We start from the raw sequence: 19539 nt of genomic DNA on the forward strand, positions 1-19539 counted from the left end.
TGTCATCCGAGGTAGATATTTTTAGGAAGCTTGAGGCAACCAATTTAGACATGCCATATTAATAAGGCACCTATTCAGCCGAGCCCATCTTCTAGCTCTACCAACATGCCCATTACACCAGGAAAAAATACTTCTATTACGAGGGAGATCAACAAGACCACAAGAATCAATAAGTCCATTAAAATCTTCCATAACTGAAGCTTTCCACCCTTCCTCTCATCATCACAACGAATAATATTAAAATCATCCATAACAATCCACGGGGTTTCTCTGACATCATTCCTCTGTAAATCACTCCAAAGGAGTCTCATTTCCAGAGCATTACATTTAGCATATATATAAAAGAAACAACTAGTCTTTGGTTATTTTCACTCAAAACCAGTGTAATGTGTTGAGAATGAGAAACCAAAACCTGCACTTGTAAACCTTTTTTCCAAAACAACCACAATTTACCTCCTACATCATGATTCAAAAAATAATTCATCATCTTAAGTGTATTGCAAAGTCTTTAAATTTTATTCTGAGGAATAAAAGGTTCATCCAGAGCAATAATTTTAGGCTTATACTCTAAGACCACCTTTTTTAATCTTTTCCTCGAGGTCCCCCCTCCTCTAATGTTCCAAAATAAAATTCTATTCATTAAAGGCTAGACGAGAAGTACCCTAGGAACCCTTGCTGACCTCCTCACTTTAACTGCTTTCAAGTTAGAATTCTTTTTTCCAATAGTATCATAATCCAACAATGTTTCCTTGTCTTTGTTCGGTTGGTGTACAATTGTTGCCATATCATTTTCAGACTTTGTGCCTCCTTCATTGGGATCGACATCTTCAACATGCCCATCAATTTCTTCTACACCGATCATCTCTAGATTCCAGTTTGTTTGAATGTCCATGCTGCTAGATGCCTCATGTACCACTCCTGTTCTTTGTCCAACATCATAATCCGATTACAGACTTCATCATCGTGCTGCACAACTTCAGCAAAAACAAAAGTCTCAACGATCTGCTTCTGATTCAACACATCAGTATTCTCTTGATCTTGGTTTATCAATTCCAAAATTAATTCCTGCTTTTCCTCTTGTACTCTATTTCTCCCAACCTCTAATACAGTTTATGAAGAGAAAACTAGAGGACTGTCACCATTCATCTGGTCAATCTGAACCCACACCATTAGAATTCGAGGACTCTCTAGTCTGTTTCAGATCCTCCTTCTTAGCAGTTCAAATAATAACTTACTTTCCTTTGTCAATCTCCTTTACATTCTGCATTTTTTCCACCCAAACTTTTCCTTTTTTCCCAACCTTTACTTTCTTACCACCTCTCATCAATTTCTTTTCATCATTCCATCTACAAGTTTTAGCATTATGTCCCTGCATTTGGCACCAACTTCAATAAGCCAAAAAATTTTCATAAATCACTTCTTGACATATGCTTGAAGGATTTTTGGGATTACCAATCCAAAACCTTGTTAATGGTTCCTTTGCTGCATCCATTTCAATACAAATTCATGCACCATAAGTTTTTGTAGCACATCTAGTGGCATTATCTCTACGGATAAATTCCCTTAATGACGTTGCAATATTTTCCAGGTATGATTCATGATAAAAATTGGGTGGCAAACCTGGGAGTCACCCACACAGGAATGATCGATGGTTCAACATCCTCCCTAAAGTCTAGATTCCAATGAAATACCCTATAAAAGCTTCCATCAACATCACAGACTTCAAAAATGTTTCTCAACCTCTTCATTCCAGAAACAACCGATTGAGAAGATAATCCCCATTTGTTATGAATGAAGGATCTGATCATGTCCAATGAAGGCCTTTGTTTTAGGAATTTCAGAACTATCGCATATTGTAAAGGCTTAGCAAATTCCTGAATCTCTTATTTTGAAAACAGAAAACAAATTTCCCTAACAATGTCTTTCAGTGCTCGAAATGGAACAACAACCTGCAGAAGAGGTTGCGTCATTTGAGCAACCATCGCAGCAAACGAACGTTATCTTCCTGCTGCCACTAGAGAACCATTTGGACCCTTGGTGCCAGCCTTACTAGCCACACCTTTGCACAATTTCAAAATCTTAACAAAGCACGTCCTCCTTCAATTAAAAGATTGTCTAAAATTAGTTATTGCCTTAAAAAAATTAAATATAATTTTTTATAAAATTGAATAAAGATATAATTATGTAAAGTTGGTTTATTGAATGAAATACAATTTTAATAAAATATAAAATGATAAGGATATAATTATTATACAATAAGACTATCTAGTATTTTTTAGACTATCTAGTATTATTATGACTATACGAGAAATATTTAGCCTAGGTAAATATTTTATAAAAATTGTTGAGGGAAAAATGAGTTGATTGGCATATTTTTGTAAAAACCTGTGTAAAATAGTGTTGTAACAAGTGTTAAAGCGATATACTATGAAAAAGATTGAAGTGTGCTTATCATTGGTCAAGTAGAACTCAAATAGATTGGGTCGCTTGACCCTCGCTCAACATGGAGCTCGAGCGAAGTTAAGCAGATTGGGTTGCCCAACCCTCACTCAACATGGCGCTCTAGTGAAGTAAGGTAGATTGGGTCGCTCAACATGGCGCTCGAGCGAAGTCAGGCAGATTAGGTCGCTCGACCCTCACTCAACATGGCTCTCGAGCGAACTCAGACAGAGTGGTACGCTCGACCCTCACTCAACATGGTGTTCGAGCGAACTCAGATAGATTGTGTCACTCGACCATCGCCTCCTTTACTTGGGACTATAAATAGAGCAGCTTCTCTTCTATTTGAGGTATGAAGAATCAGAGCAAAAACCTAAGACCCTCCAAGAACTTTTTAGAGAAACCTCTCCCCCACTTGGTTGATTCTCTTTTGGCTAAACACATCTCCACCACACCACACTCAAAATCAACCTTTACATGAGTCCATTGAAGTGGACATATTCGTTCACCGGAAGAATCCAAAGCTGCTGTTGATGTAGAGATCGAGAAGTTCTCATGGGAAGCTATAAAAAGGTCGGAGTTCCGACACTACATGCGTGTAGAGATTGAGTGGGTCACTCATGGTGTTGCAAGCCAAGTTTAGCTACTAAAAAGATTTTGTGAGTGTCTTTAAATTGGTTGTAACGAACTAAAGTTTCTATAGTGGATTTGAGGTGGTCTCTTACACCTAGAGTGCTTTTGGATTTTGAAGATGTTCTTCAAATGAGTTTCCACTCCATGATCAAAATCATGTGTTAATTATTTGTGTTATTTGATTCATTTATTAACTACTTGTTTGATTGATTTTCAAAAGACCATAAAAATTTGATTACACCTATTCACCCCCTCTAGGTGTAGTGTTGTGTAGAACCATTGATTTTTCAATTGGTAAGAGAGGGTTCATTCCGCTAGGATTCAGTTCCTGAGTGTGATCCTGCTGTAGTGGTTTAAATGGATAAGTCTCAATCACTCACATTGCCACCACTTTTTTATGGAAGCAACTATGCGTATTGGAAAGTTCGAAAGAGAGATTTCTTGAAGTCTATGGATGAACGAGTGTGGGTTTCCGTAACAAAGGGATGGAAACTATTGGTTGCAATCATTGAGGGAGTTCAAACCCCCAAGAGTGTGGAAAACTACTCTAAGGAAGAAGTCAACGAGTGTAGTTGGAATAGCAAAGGTCTGAATGCGATGTTCATGGTCGTATCCCAGGAGGAGTTCAAGAGAATCTCCATGTTTAAAAATTGCAAAGAGGCATGAGACATTCTTGAGGTTACCCATGAAGGTACCAAGGTTGTAAAGAATTCTAAATTTCAAATGTTGACCACCAACTTTGAAGAACTTAGAATGAAAGATGATGAAACATTTGATGACTTTTATGGCAAACTTAATGATATTGTCAATTCTCGTTTTAATTTAGGGGATAGAATTCTTGAGAACTGAATTGTGAAAAAAGTCCTTAGATCTCTTCTTGAGAGATTTTGTCCAAAAGTCACTGCGATAGAAGAAAGCAAAGACTTGGACAAAATGAGGATTGAAGAGTTAATTCAGGAAGATGTTTGCTAAGAAAAACCAGGACAGGAGAAGAGAAGGTTCAAAGGTTTCGATGGGGGTTCAAGTTCAGAAAATCGAGAAATGAGCTATAAGCGAGATACTAAAGCTGTCAAGGACAATATTCAATGCCATCAATGTCATGGTTTTGGTCACATTCGACTTGAGTGTGCAAATTACAAAAAAATACAGAGAAAAAGCTAATACTGCTTCTTTGACTGATAGTGAGTCTGAGTCAAGTGACTCACAAGAGAATTCTTCCATGAAAAAAAATCTCAACTACATGACATTCACTTTCTCTATTGTAGGCAAAAGTCATAGCAGTAAATCAATGTTTGAAATTGAGTGTTTCTGAAAATGAATCCAGGAATGAAGATGAGTTGCAGGAAATCTATGAGAAGTTGTATAAGGAATGTGTGAAATTGAGAAAACTCAATAAAGCACATATTGAGGAAATAGATTTATGCAAAAGAGAAAATGAAGGGCTCCAAGGCAAACTAAGTGAAGCCATTGGTCTAACAGATGAGTTACAAAAGAGGAATGTAACTTTGGAAGATAAAGTGACAACTCATGAAAGTGAGATGACTTTGTTAAACACTAAGTTATAGAAATTCTCCATTGGGACAAAACAGCTTGACAAACTCCTAAGTTTAGGAAAGTCCTCTAGTGATAAGAGTGGTTTAGGCTACTTTGCAGAGAATTCTGATGCTCCTTCAACCTAAAAAGCCTCCTATAAAAATGTGAGAAAAACAATGTTTGTTCTTGCAATAAATGAGAATAAGAAGGCTCGTCCATCTGAAAAGGGTAAGAAGCCTTTACAAGTGCAAAAGTCTGTTCCTCCTCTCAAAAGACAAGGAGCTCGCAACACGAGCCCTATATGTCATCACTGTGGAAAGATTGGTCATATTAGACCAGATTGTTTTAAATTAATGAGCCACTCTGTGCATGCTCCCATGTTCATTAAAAGTAAAACTGCTTATCTTTCTAGAAGGTGTAAGAATTTCATGAATGGCCCTAAGAATGTCTCAACCTTCTTGAGAAAAAGAGTTCACAGAGCAAGCCCCATGTGTCATCATTATGGTAAGATTGGTCACATCCGACCAAACTGTTTTGAGCTTAGGAAGCAACTGAAGAGAATTGAAAAGCCCTACTCAAGAAAAGGGGTACCAAGGTGGATCATCAAAAAGGGGAAGACACAAGCCACACATGTAGACTGACAGTTATGCATTTCATGCATCACATACTTTACATGCATTTTTTTTTTTTTTTGTGGTTCTTGTTTATTCATTTTCTTGTTTCGTCTTTTTTATTGTTACCCTTACATGCACTCCATGATTGTGTTATATGATGGTGGGGCTGTGAATTATAAAATCTAGGTGCATGCGTCTTTTGAGATTTATATCATGTACTTATGGCTTACAAAGGTTTGGAACATGAGTATCTTTTGTAATCTAAGACTGGCATCACACACTTCACTCCAAGCTCGGTCAATTGACATTTTGCCACTTGTGAGTTTATTGGGAAGGCAATCAAAGGTGGTAGAAAGCTCTACTTGTACATAAAATTGACCACGAGCTAGACAATCTCATCATGGTTCTCTTGTGTAAAAATCTAGTATATCAAAAGGAAAAGAAAAAGTGATGATGTTATAAATAAATAAATAAATAAATAAAAGCGTGAAAAACAGAATAAGTTTTCTGTTTCTTAATTATACTGAAACAAGTATTAAAATAAAAGGATTCAGGTCCTAGTAGCATTGAGTTTGACTTTCAGTGTCTTGGAAGAGCTTCCCAAACATTTATGGTTTCTTGTTCAACCCAACCCCGCTCACACTTTATGGTTGAAATTTTTTGATTGAGCAAGGACTGTTATAAATACACATGTCTATATTACTTGTGATACTTTGTTTTTATTACCTGCGTGTTTTGTGAGAACATGATGCTCTTCTACATTTGATATGTATTTTTTGTTTGAAAATTGACTTCCTCAGCGTTTGTCAAAACCATGTAAGTGTTGTGTGTTTCAAAATTAGGCAAAAATGCAATTCTGGAGGTCTTGCTCGACTCTCCACTCGACATAGCTTGAGCAAACACCGCTCGACTCATCGCTCGAGGGTTTAATTTCACTCGAGCGAAGGCCTGTTATAAAAACCCCCCTAGCCACTCGAGCATTGCACGGTTTCTCCCAAAAAAAAAAATTTATTCTTCCTGTGCGATTCTCTTTGTGTTTTCCTCCCTTCTCTCCGTGTGGGTTCCCAGTTGATTTCTCATACAAAATCCCCTTCAAAATCACAGTAAGTTTTTCTTATGTTAATGGATTTCATTACATTTCATGCTTTTCCCATGGATTCCATGTTTTTTCTCCATAGCCGTCCATAGCATTTTGGTAATCATTAGGTTTGGGTTGTTGAATTATTAGTTCATTGAATCCTCTCAAATGGATTCTTGGATTATTGGTTTTTGATTGATTATATTTAGGAGGCTTTTGGAACTCCTAAGGAGTTTTGAACTTGTTTTTCACTTGGATGCACTCCAAGTGTTCGGTGAAATGCCTCAATGAAGTTTAGCTTCTCATTTTCATCATGCATTGGCATAGCATTGTTCCCATACTCATTTCATGTCTATACTAGTGTTATGTTGGATTGTATAGGAGTGTTTGGGTCTTAAAAGCAATTGTGAAGTTATGTCATTGGCTTGGCATGCACATGGGTCATTTTGGACTAGGCATGGACCATTGTTTTGAAAAATGGAGAGTGGGACATAAATTTTGGTATGGTGTGCTTGGCAATCACCTTTACGCTTCAATGGGTCTCTAAAACCCAAGCTTGACTCAGCGCACACATGGAGCTTTTTAAACATGCATTTTGCATTGGCATGCACATTTGGCATTTAGGCATGTATAGGGACATTAGGCATGCACTCTCACATTACTTTTACCTTGTCTAATGGTCATTGATTCTATCTACATCTCAAAAGTCATGTCTCGACGTGTGCATCCTCACCATAATCCTCCTGCTCCTGCTCAAGCCCATTTCCATAATACACGGGCACATGAGTTGTATATTCAGAACTTCTCTCATTATACTCCTATAGTCGAGCGTGACGTCTCTCTAGGTGAGCTTACTAAGACCATCATTCCTCACATTTTTTAGTCTTGCCAATGGCAGGCCTTGACCACTGGTCATCCTACTCCTTCTGTGGAGTTGGTTTAGGAGTTTTACTCCAACATTCATGCCATCTCTGATGATGGCTCTTTTGAGGTTAGTCTCCAGAACATTCTCTTCCAGGTGACTCTGGGCATGATAGCGGACCTGCTAAATGCCCTTCGTGTGTCCCATCCAGTGTATCCTTATACACGGACATCTCCTCCCAATTCGCAAGTTATTGTTGGATGTCTCTGTAGTCGGTCTAGTAATTGGGATGAGAAGTCACCTTTTTTTACTGTACTTTTTATACCTGACTATCTCATTCTCAGTAGGATTGTTCTTACTAATCTATATCCTACTAGTCATTAGAGTGACGTGGGTCTTGACCGCGCCAGTCTTCTATATGCTTTGATCAATGGTGTCTCCATTGATCTAGGGAGTCTTCTTTGCCTGGTCATTTTTTAGGCTTTTCAATCCCCCCAAAACATGAACTAGTTTGCTATTTGTTTGTTTAATCACCCGATTAGCACTCTCCCAGTCCGTTGCTTCTCTTCTCCAGGAGCCTAGAATTGCACTTAAGGCTCTTATTGGTCGTATGACTATACAGTTTAGTCGTACTCACATCATCCCGCACCCTCTCCTAGTTGAGCATCCTCCCGCTCCTTCCTCTCAGCCTTCGATAAACTCATCTTATATGATATGTTAGACTTAATATTTAGTCTAGGTAAATATTTTATAAAAATAAATTTATAAATTGACTTATTTTATATAATATGTTAGATTATAAAATATCTTTTATAATAAATAAATTTAATAAATTATATCAAATCACATTATTATATAAATTTATTCGAATATATCATGATTCAACTATTCTCTCACAATATATAATAATATAAATTTTTATGATTTATTATTTTATTATTATAAGACAATAATTACTTAAGAATGGTCTACCTCATTTTTCGTAAAGGGGTTTAGAACAAAAGAAAAATTTGAATTTAGATGTTGAGATAAGATGATAAATCTATAAATAATAGTGAAAGAGTTTGGATTAAGATGTTTTATGGGTTTTGAAAAAATAGAGAGAAAAAGCTTAATTATTTTTTGTGTTTTGTTTAGAATTTTGAGAAAAATGTTAAGATTAGATGAAAATATTAAGATTTAAAATTAAAAAATATTTATATTTAAATGATGTTTAAATATTAAGATGAGATGAGATAAGATAAAATATGATGACATAAAATGAGATGAAACAAACTCAACGTCCAAACAAGGCCTAAGAAGTAAGGGTAATGATACCCTTACACATCTTTTACTACTACTTTATCACTCTTTTTTTTGTTCATTTTGCTATTTGAATGTAGATTAAAAATATTAGAACATGATCTTCATGCATAATCTAGAACAAAATAAACTCAATCAAACAACGTAATTATGTAATTTAATTAAAAATAAATTCAATTTTATAAAAATTGACTCTTCCCTACACACAGGATATCATTGCTAATGTTGCCAGAAATTTTCCTCAAATTGTTCCAGATCTCAAAAGCATTGAGGAATTCCTTACTATTAAACAATTAACCTTGCCTAAATACCCAATTACTCATGCCATTCATTACATTTGCTAAACAGATTATTAAACCTGCTATTTCCTCTACTACATCTGATAAATCAAATAAATCTTCTAAGTCCAAGAAGAAGTCTATTCTCCAAGGACTTAAGAAAAAAGATTTGATTACATAAAATCCAACACAAGACCAAGGTGGCTTAATATGCCTAGTAATATTCTTAGCAAGTAAATCATGTATTTCAGTTTTGCAAAATTCTAAAGTCTTATTACTTTTCATTTGAATAGATCGATCTTTAGCGGGAATATTTTTCTTATAAAAACTTTTAACATAAGATATAGTAACAACATATTTCTTCCTATGCTAAAAAACATTTGGAAGATCAAAACAAACATCATCAATCAGCTTTTTGTTAAAATCCCTAATCTTTTACTGTAATAATTGTTCAACAATCTTTTTATATTTGATTTCTTGTTGTAGGAAATTCAAATACTAAAGATTTCAAACTTTTATCAGTATCAATATCGAATTTTAAAACAAATTTAAACTTTAATTTCTTACCAAATAGGAAAGAAGAAACAACAAAAGAAAAAATATTTTTGCTGGAACTAGATGTTCTTTTGTTGGATTTGTTGTTGATAACCCGAAGAGAAGAGACCAAAATCTCTTAAACTTTCTAGAAGATTTAATAAAAACTGCTAAACCTGATTTAAAACTGAAAGGTATTTCTACCTTCTCTCAAGTTAATTATGCTTATTATACTATCAAGGATATTGATGTATCTAAAGGTAAAACTATAAAGGAAGAAGTTGATAAAGAAGAAGAAGATGCTTCATATTTATCTCCAACAGCTTCAGATATGGTTTCTCCCATTCATCACAACCAGCTTACTATGATTAATAGAGTTTTTGAAATTGATTTAATAGCTTTAGATAATGAATATATTTCTGCTAAAAATAGTGAAAAGAGAAAATCTTATCATACTACTTTTTCTAATTCTAAAAAATTACGTGTCAAAAGGAAAGGAAAAGGAAAAATGAATGCTCTATAGAAGCATATACTCTTTTTTTTTTTTTAATTTATGTGAAAATTATTTTGTTTCTAAGCATAGTTTAAATGTTGTTAAAACCAATTTTGTCATGGAAGAAGGAAAGACGGTGGTTAAATCCATGAGTATAACCGGTCTGTTTTGGTCTAATTTTAGACAAAATTTAGAACTGAACCGATATGCACTGGCTTTGCATTTTCGAAAACTGATTACGCATCAGTGACCCTCCTAAACTGATATCTCCATTTTTACCGATTCCAGTTCGGTTTTGTTTTCCAGTTTTAATAGTATTAATATATATATTAGTATTAGTTATAGTGATTAGAATAATTATATATTAGTATTTGTTATAGTGATTTTAATTTATTATAATTATATCATTGATAGTGATAGTATTAGTATTACTATATCATTATTTCATATATAATTATTTAGTATAGTGATTTATATAGTAATTTATATATAGAGTTAAAATATATTACTAATAGTAATATAGTATTAGACTATTAGTATTAGGCCATAAAATGAAAATTGTAATTAATATACATTATATACTAATGTGTATTGGTATTACTAATTTACTAATGTACTTATCAAAAAGAATATATTGAGAATTTATTGTGTTATTAATATATATATATATTATGATTAAACATATGATCAAATGAATTTTCATATTTAATATTAAAGTTTTATATTTATAATAACATTATCTTATATATAATTATAATTTATATTATTATATATATTACAAAAAATATTATATATAATTTTAAAAAAATTAATTTAAAATATATAATATAGCAAACCAATATGGTTCGATCCGGTCCTAAAAAACATAGAACCAAAAATAGATCGATATTGGCCGATTTTGGAACTAAGGGAACTAGTCCGAGTTGGTTTTCTAGTTTTTCAAATAATTTTTATACCCCTAGTTAAATCTAGTCATCCTCCTTTAGAGAAAATTATTATTTCTCATATAAGAGTAGAAATAAATACTTCTCCCTTCAAAGTATCTAATGTTGATCCTAAAACTACTATTTTTTCTTGAAACAAAGAATATTATTGAATAAAACAATTTTGTCATTCAAACTCTTCACATTATAGGTCCGCAATTTGATTATATTGAAGAAAATGTTGAAAGTCCTGTTTCTACTTTAACTTCCAAAATGGAATTTTTTTTTATTTATTATTTTACCAAAAAATAGGGAACACCCTAAGACCAAACAAGCTAACACAATAAAATTAATCAAATGCTTACTGATTTAAAGAAAGAACAATCTTATACCAATGCTTTAAATAGCAATGGCAAGGAAATTGTTTTTGGTTTTTCTACATATGAATCATCTAATACTAATTCTTTTGCTAATAAAGATCTTATTTTATTTGAAAAAAAAATTTAAGATATTAATTTCAAAAAACCTAAGATTAAAAGAAATTTCTTCGAAAAGGCTCAATCCAATGAATCTAATGAAAAATTGGTATCCCATACCTAATATTCCTGATTTACAGTTTGAAAAAAGATTTTATCAATCCTAATTTTTTGTTTCTTCTAATAAATTATAGAAATGGAATATTAATGAACTCTTGAACAAGAAATTCTCAAAATTATGAATAAAACGTCCATAGTTTCCAATGTCTGTGTAAATAACAACAGTTTTAGTTAAAATTGACTATTTATAAAGATTACTTTAATTAATTGGATTTATTTATTTTTATAAATAAATCATTTTTGAGATTCTTAATAAAAATAAAAATAAAATAGCTCAACAATAATAAATATCAAATGAGAAGCAAGGCATCAATAGCCGAGAAGGAAAACCACATCGGTCAGTTATCTGAGTAACTCGTACGAGCAGAAGTGCAGAACAGACTACGGAGATGGAGCTCTGCTAAAATCCCAACAAGTCCTCCCCATTTCCAGAAAACCCTAACCCTAATTCCTCGATTCTGGTTTATCCTTCCCCTCACACGCAACAGTCAAACACGGCATGGAACCCGAGGACTCGCCGTCTCGCCCACTAATCGATGAGATCCACTCCAACGGCGACATCGAAGGTCCGAGCCGCAGCAAGAGGCCAATTATACGTAGCGGCGAGCAGCTCGACGTGGAAGCCTACGCAAGCCTCTACCAGGGGCGCACCAAGATCATGCGCCTCCTTTTCATCGCGGACCACTGCGAGGGCAACCCGGGGATGCGGCTGGAGGCTCTCCGCATGGCCTACGAAGAGATCAAGAAGGGAGAGAATACCCAACTCTTTAGAGAAGTGGTGCAGAAGATTGACCCAAAGATGGGGCTCAACTATGGGATGGACTCCGCTTGGTGTGAGATGGTTGACCGCAGGGCCGAACAGAAGAAGGAGAAACTCGAGAACGAGCTCAACGCGTATAGGGTATAATTCCTCTTTATGTATATTTTTCTGTGCATACTTATTTTTGTTCATGCGTGTACTTTTTTGTGTTTGGATTTGCTATAATTGGAGATTGGCAGTTCCAGCAGGTTTTTGTTTTGGTACTGAGTTTGATTAGTGTTGGTAAATTGGTATTCTTTTCTGTAGACAGGTCAAGGATTGTGACGTAGTTGAAATGCATATGAATGAAAACGTGTAGTAGTCCTCAACATCCTTTTTCTTTGTGTGTGATATATTTGGTGACTGATTTTCTTATATATTCTCTATGGTAGTGCCTTTGGTCGTAATTCATTAATTTTTCACAAAAAAAAAAAAAAATCAATGCATTTCATAGTTTTTATTTCTTTGCAAAACAGTCTCAAAATTTAGATAATGGTGGTCTACAAAGGTTTGCAGCTTCCATTCCATAGTATTGTTGTAACACCCCGTTCACGTAGGATAGAGACGTTACTAACATACATGACAAAATGCCCGATAAAGAGGCTCATTATTCTGAAATACCTCATTTATTAAAAAAAAAAAAAAAAGAACTTAATTGAAAGGACATAAATAGTCTTCAAACTTGAAACTGAAAATAAAGTAAAACATGAGCTAGTTTTAAAAAAGACTACTTATTGAAATGACGTAAAAGAAAGCTTAATCCTTGTGTAAAAGACACTTATTCTTCTCTAAGTCTTTATACTAGAACTACTCCTGGCCATCCAACTCTGCATCATCATAATCAACATCTGGGGCAATCAACATAGAAGAAAACAGAAAGAAAAACAACAAACAAAATGAGTCGAATACTTAGTAAATAGCGCATCATACCATAAAATATTATCTAGCTTAGCATAAACTTGATTTTTAAAGCCTCATCATAACTTTCATATAACATTCATAGATTCTCATAACATGCTATACATCATTAACATGAGTGGAAACATACAAAATCATGGCAAACATGAAACGTGAATGTATGAATAACTTGTTTATCTTGAATTTTACTTACTACAAGGTGAACCACGCTTGAATCCGTGTTTCACTTAACTTGCATAACATGGAGTGAAACACGCTTGAGTCCGTGTTTCACTTAGCTTGCATAACATGGAGTAAAACACGCTTGAGTAACATGGAGTGAAAAACGCTTGGGTCCGTGTTTCACCTAACTTGTATAGCATGGAGTAAAACACGTTTGGGTCCGTGTTTTACTTAGCTTGCATGACATGGAGTAAGATAAGCTTGAGTCCGTGTTTCACTTAATTTGTGGTAACCACGCTTGAGTCCGTGGTACCGTCTTAGCATAACTTGTGATAAACACGCTTGGATCTGTGTTACCTTAAAATATTTATCTTTCTTAATGCATGAAACTTTCTTGGACTTCGTGGACTTTTCTAGCATGGCACATTCTTGAACATGGCATATTCTTATACATGGCATGGCATAAAATGATATATTCTTATACATGGCATTTCTTGTACATGGCATAGCATAGCATGTCGTGATCTAACATGATTTTTTAAACACTTTATGACATTTCATGGCATACATGGTCTAAGTACTACATGAACGTAACATACATGATCTTAGTGCTTACATAGACATGGCATATATGATCTGATTATTTTATTACATGACATACTTGGCTTAAATTACTACATGGACATTACATGGCATGCATGACTTTTAGTAATATTTAGTTCATCAAGCAACAAAACCATACACATACAAGTTTCATGTTATGATCCATCAAAGATCGGGAAAGGAATCTAACCTTGACTTGGCTCTTAGCATAGCGTAGATAACCATCATAAGCACATCGTATTTTCATACATAACAATAATATTTACAAAACACATGCATATATATATATATATGATCATACTATTTACCTCTTAGCCCTGTTTCTTGATTTTCAACTTGTAGTGCGTTACTTATACGAGATGCTAATTGTCACTAATATTTCTAGGAAAATATAACGTAGCATTCTAAGTACTAAGAATCATGCCATAAATTAATTCAAAAATTAATCAGCTATACTAGAATTAATATATATAATATTATTTAAAACCCATAAAATATCCCTTGGTTTTATATTTAAAAAATATAACATAATAAAATTTACACACTCCGATCTGACCAGCCCATGAGAAAAATGACTAAAATAATAGGTTCCATAAAATTCAATAGAATAAAGTTTAAGACTTTCTTTAAATCCCCTAAATACACTTTATAAAAATAAGTTGTAAAACTTGGCCTAGCTTAAAATCTCAGCCCAGCCCCAAACTAACGAAGCAGCCCATTTAAAGTTATAAATCAGTTTCTGTAAAAACACAACCAGCCCAATATAATCGTCAAACCCACACACAATTTTAATCCACAAACTCTATTACGGTAGTTCCTAAAATAAATAAAGCCCACCCAAATAAAGACAAATGCAGAAACAACTTAACCCAGCCCCTAAATAAACTCATCTTAATAAAAGGCATTATGGGAGGGTGGAAAATAGAGGAATAAAGAAATTCGTAGCACAAGAGGCAGCACCATGCGAACGGAAAACAGACTCAACTCACCAAGAAAAGGACCAGCTGCAACGAAGACTCTGGTGGCTGGGTTTGACCGGCAACATACTGGGCTTCTCTGGGTAGGGTGGTGCGACAGAGTGAGAGAAAGAAAGGGGGTTAGAGTGAGATAGGCTGAAACCGAAAAGAAGTAGAGAGGGAGGAGGGTGAGTGCGACAGCAGTGGCTTACTGGAGGAAGTGGGTTCGTTGGAGATGAACTGGCTGGCGATTTCTGTGGCTAAAGGTGGCTTTCTGACGTTCTGGGGGTGGTCAGCTGAGAGTGCAGGAAAACTATGAAGCCTATGAGAGTTAGTTTTTCTGCAAAACTTTTTGTGTAAAGAACCAGAGTGTAACATGGGATTTTTATGGAGGAAGGGTTTCTTATTTACATGGGTCTCCAGGAGATTAGATAGGAAGTGGTTTGAGTGTTGGTTCTGATCTAAGAATCTTTTTTAAAAACATTTGAAACTCATCTGATAACAACCGATGAACCAAGATAAGGGGAACTACTTTAAAAACTCTAATTAATCTGGTCTATTATCCCATTTTAAAAAAAATAATAAGAAACTGATAAAAATAGAAGTAAATAATAAAATGAAATAAATAAAATAATAAAATAATAAATAAATAAAATTCTAACTGAATTAATCTCAAGTCCTATTCTAGGTTCGTATGTTACAATTGTAGTTTTACTTTACCCTTCATCTATTTGTAAGCCCTAGAAAGCAAAGCCCTAATAGGACCCACTAAGCGCTTTGCTTGTACAAAAGTTTGGCTCTGTTGAACTGATTGTATTTAGACCTTGTTTTTTGGCTTTACCTTGTTTGGGATTCTAGATTAGTTGACCTGTTTATCTTGAGATGCTAGATTAGTAACCTTATTTTTGGTTTTCCCTTCATTAATAACTTTATCTCGTGTTACTTATTAAAAAAAAAAAAAAAAAATCATCTCGTGTTTCTGAATATTGTTGGTGATATTGATAATGTCGTGTACTTTGATGCCTCTACGGTCTCATTTTGAGCTTTAACTCCAGCAATGCTCAAGATACAAATGCTGGCATTGGAAAAAAAAGTTGACCAATACAAATGCTGGCATTGGAAAAAAAAAGTTGACTAATTCAGCTTAGATTGATTTTGGATATTGACATTGAAGATGCCAAATTTCAACCCGAAGTAGATGGTGCAGACAGTTAGACAACCAAATTACCCATATTTTGTCCATGGTTAAGTTCTGATTCAAAATGAGTCAGTTCTTTTCAAATATTAAGTAAATATCGTGGGTTGTTTTTGGGTCATTAGGGGTGCTTTATTATGGGCTAGGTGTTTTTTTGTATACGTTCAGTATACTTGGTTACTCCTTTTGATATATAAAATATTTTTACTTATCAAAAATATCGTTAGATGCACTCTGGACAATGGGGTCCAGATGGAGTATTTCATGTTGGGAAATCTGTGGATATTAATGACTCTTCGTGGTAGCTTTTGGTAACCCTTCGTTGCTAAAGTTGACATTCTCTCTATATTAGAGGTTGGTACCCATGGTATTCCTTTTTCCTGATCTTCATTCCTCCATTTAATTTCTGTGCAGACAAATTTGATCAAAGAAAGCATAAGAATGGGATACAATGATTTTGGAGATTTTTATTATGCTCACGGTGCACTTGGGGATGCTTTTAAAAGTTATGTACGGACTCGTGATTATTGCACTACATCAAAACATATCATCCATATGTGTATGAGTGCAATTCTGGTCAGCATTGAGATGGGTCAATTCACTCACGTGACAAACTATGTGGGTAAAGCAGAACAATCATCAGAGGCCCTTGACCCAATCACAGCCTCAAAACTACGTTGTGCTGCAGGATTGGCTCATTTAGAGGCTAAAAAATACAAGCTTGCTGCTCGTAAGGTTGTTGGCTCATTTACTGTCTTGCTATTGACTTTCGTCCTTATTTTTCTTGAAGCTTTGAGCTTTAATAAAGAGCTTGCTGATATTGATAGCCATGCTGTATTTTTATCTGTAACCTTGGCTTGAAAATTCAATGATAATTGTTGCTGGTATCATGCTTTGATTGATTTCTTGGAACTCGCGGTTACATTTTTTTTGAAAAAAGCAGTCTGAACTTCGGACTTAGCAGATTTGATGATGGTGACAATGACTTTCACAATCTGTACTTGAGAACTATCGTGTTGATCTAAGGTAGGGGGTTTGGTGAAGAGAAATATCCTATAAAAGATGGTGGACAATCCATATATGAAGCTTTTGAGAACAAAATATGTATATAATAGAGTTATGGGGAAAATGATTTGGGCTTTGCATCATCAATAGTCTGTTAAAATCAAGCTGCACTTATAGTTTTCCTACCTGTATGAATGTTCTATACCCTTTAAAAATTGTAAATTTTTTAGTTCATGAAATTTGGTCCTGTTCAGAATTTTCTATTAACTCGTTGGTTTAGATGATGGGCATTCATTCGTTCTCTATATGGCCCTGTTTTAGCTCATATGGTAAAAATCAATGCAAAATGGATTGGGGTAGGTCTGGATTCTAATCATGCCAATGGAAAAATTCGATGATATAAAAAAGTAGGAGAAAATTTTCATTCCTTCTTTAGTTTGAACTCAATTGCTCTGTCATTTTAGATGAAATGGTTTGTTCCTTTGCACTTTCTATCATGTTGTTTTTTGTAACTTAAAAATATCTGTTCAAAATGATTGAGGTCACATATATCTTTGTAAAGGATACTTACAATGAAACTTCTGCCAGTATTTATCTTCACTGGGACATTTATATCATCATATGTTTACAGTTCTTGGAAGCAGGTCCTGAATTGGCAAGTCACTACAACGAAGTCATTGCATCACAAGATGTTGCAACATATGGCGGACTTTGTGCACTTGCAAGTTTTGACAGAACAGAGTTGAAGGTATTTATCCAGTTTCTTCTTTTTTCTTCATTTTTTTCTTTGTTTCTCGCTAACATCATAATGAAAGCTTGAGAGCTGCTTCTGATTTAAGCTTTCATGTTGCAGCACAAAGTTATAGACAATGACAACTTCCGGAATTTCTTAGAGTTAGTACCTGAAGTAAGGGAGCTTATCAATGATTTCTACTCGAGGTATCATAATACTTGGCCATATTAGACAAAATGTAGAAAAGATTAGAACAAAGAGTATATAATTATCAACCCAACCTATCTTGGACGGTCCCTATTACTTTGTGTATTTTTTTCAGGGGGCCTCATTTAACAGAATCATTTCCCTTGTCATTTCAGCCATTATGCGTCGTGCCTGGATTACCTTGGAAATCTCAAAGCAAATCTGTTGCTTGACATCCATTTACATGACCATGTTGAGTCATTGTATGATCAAATCCGTAACAAAGCCCTCATCCAGTATACACACCCATTTGTCTCAGTTGATTTGCGAATGATGGCTAATGCCTTCAAAACAAGCATTGCAGGGCTAGAGAAAGAACTTGAAGCATTGATTACAGACAACCAAATACAGGTTTGGTTTGGATTGTTCATGAATTCTATGTTGGTCTTTACTAACTGCAAAGGTCTAAAAATTGAAATTTGTCTGTGGTGATGCTGCTTACCTGTTCTCACAATAAGTACGGTATACCTGTGATTTATATGAGAGCAATGTCAGCTGAGTGAGTAGAATTAGTCTATTTAAAGAGTTCCTGTCCATATTTTGTGAAATCGATTCAGATTCAACCCTAATAATATCAATCTTTTGAATCCTTTAGTTATCAAACATATTGGAAACCAATTCAAAATGCAACCCTGCTAGACTTCGGGTATTTAATGCTTTACTAATCCAACATATCATTCTTTTGCAGGCTCGAATTGACTCACACAACAAAATTTTGTATGCACGTCATGCAGATCAAAGAAATGCAACTTTCCAGCGAGTTTTACAGACAGGCAGTGAATTTGATCGGGATGTTCGGTCAATGTTGCTGAGAGCAAATCTCATTAAGCATGAATACAATCTTAGGGCATCAAGGAAACTTTGAATATCAATTTCAGCAGGGACGGTGGCTGGGACCAAGCCTTCTCTCCTTTTGGTATTGATATGCAATTGTGCTTGGTCCTTTAGAATGGCAAAGTGGGTTTCAAAAGACTCAAACAAGATGGGGCGGTTGCATATTCAGCATTCAAGGATACAAAATTTTATGCAACTATTACCAAATATAAATGATTACCGTTCTGTATATGGCCAGATTTACCTCATTGGTTCCTGTCAATTCTCCATTTTAGAGTGGTTTCTTTTTCTCTGCTTTTGATTGAGATGTTTCCTGCTGTAAATGTGATAATCCTGATTCAACTTGCAAACTTAACCTGAAACCATTGAAGATCCAAAAGCCTACTTTCTGGTATTATTTCTATATCTAGAAACCGTTCAACATTGAGTTGGGCGGTAGGATACGATCTTTAGACAAATGGGTCGTGAAAAAGTCAGGAAAAAAATTATAATCATACGAGCATTGGATGTTCTAGTTCTGTTCATTTTATTAAGAAAGTAAAAGGAGTTTTGTTCATTTTATTTTCATTCAATTACTAGTTGAACTCGATCTTATTACTAAGTTATATTAAATGGTCACAATCTATATGTTTATGTTTTGAAGTCTTGTACTTCTTCATTAGTTTCTAATAATTAGTTAATTATGTAAAGATTATAAGGTTAAGGATGGTTAGGTGTGTGTGTCTGTCGAAAAGATTGGATCAACAAACATTATTGATGGAGAAATGGAAGTCGCAGTCGTGGATGTACAAGAGTCGTATAAT

The 19539-nt window shown here is 34.5% G+C and overlaps 1 protein-coding gene across 1 annotated transcript; it reads left to right on the forward strand.

Moving 5' to 3' along the window:
• The first annotated feature begins 11581 nt into the window (after nucleotides 1-11581).
• On the forward strand, nucleotides 11582-19133 carry LOC122298037 (COP9 signalosome complex subunit 1-like). The gene is made up of 6 exons (XM_043108062.1): nucleotides 11582-12186; nucleotides 16333-16653; nucleotides 17555-17671; nucleotides 17777-17862; nucleotides 18019-18253; nucleotides 18591-19133. Exons 1-6 carry the CDS (start codon nucleotides 11785-11787, stop codon nucleotides 18765-18767), a joined length of 1338 nt encoding a protein of 445 aa, XP_042963996.1. The 5' UTR covers nucleotides 11582-11784; the 3' UTR covers nucleotides 18768-19133.
• Nucleotides 19134-19539: the final 406 nt, after the last annotated feature.

Source organism: Carya illinoinensis, chromosome 2, assembly GCF_018687715.1.
Source record: "Carya illinoinensis cultivar Pawnee chromosome 2, C.illinoinensisPawnee_v1, whole genome shotgun sequence".
Classification (NCBI taxonomy): domain Eukaryota; kingdom Viridiplantae; phylum Streptophyta; class Magnoliopsida; order Fagales; family Juglandaceae; genus Carya; species Carya illinoinensis.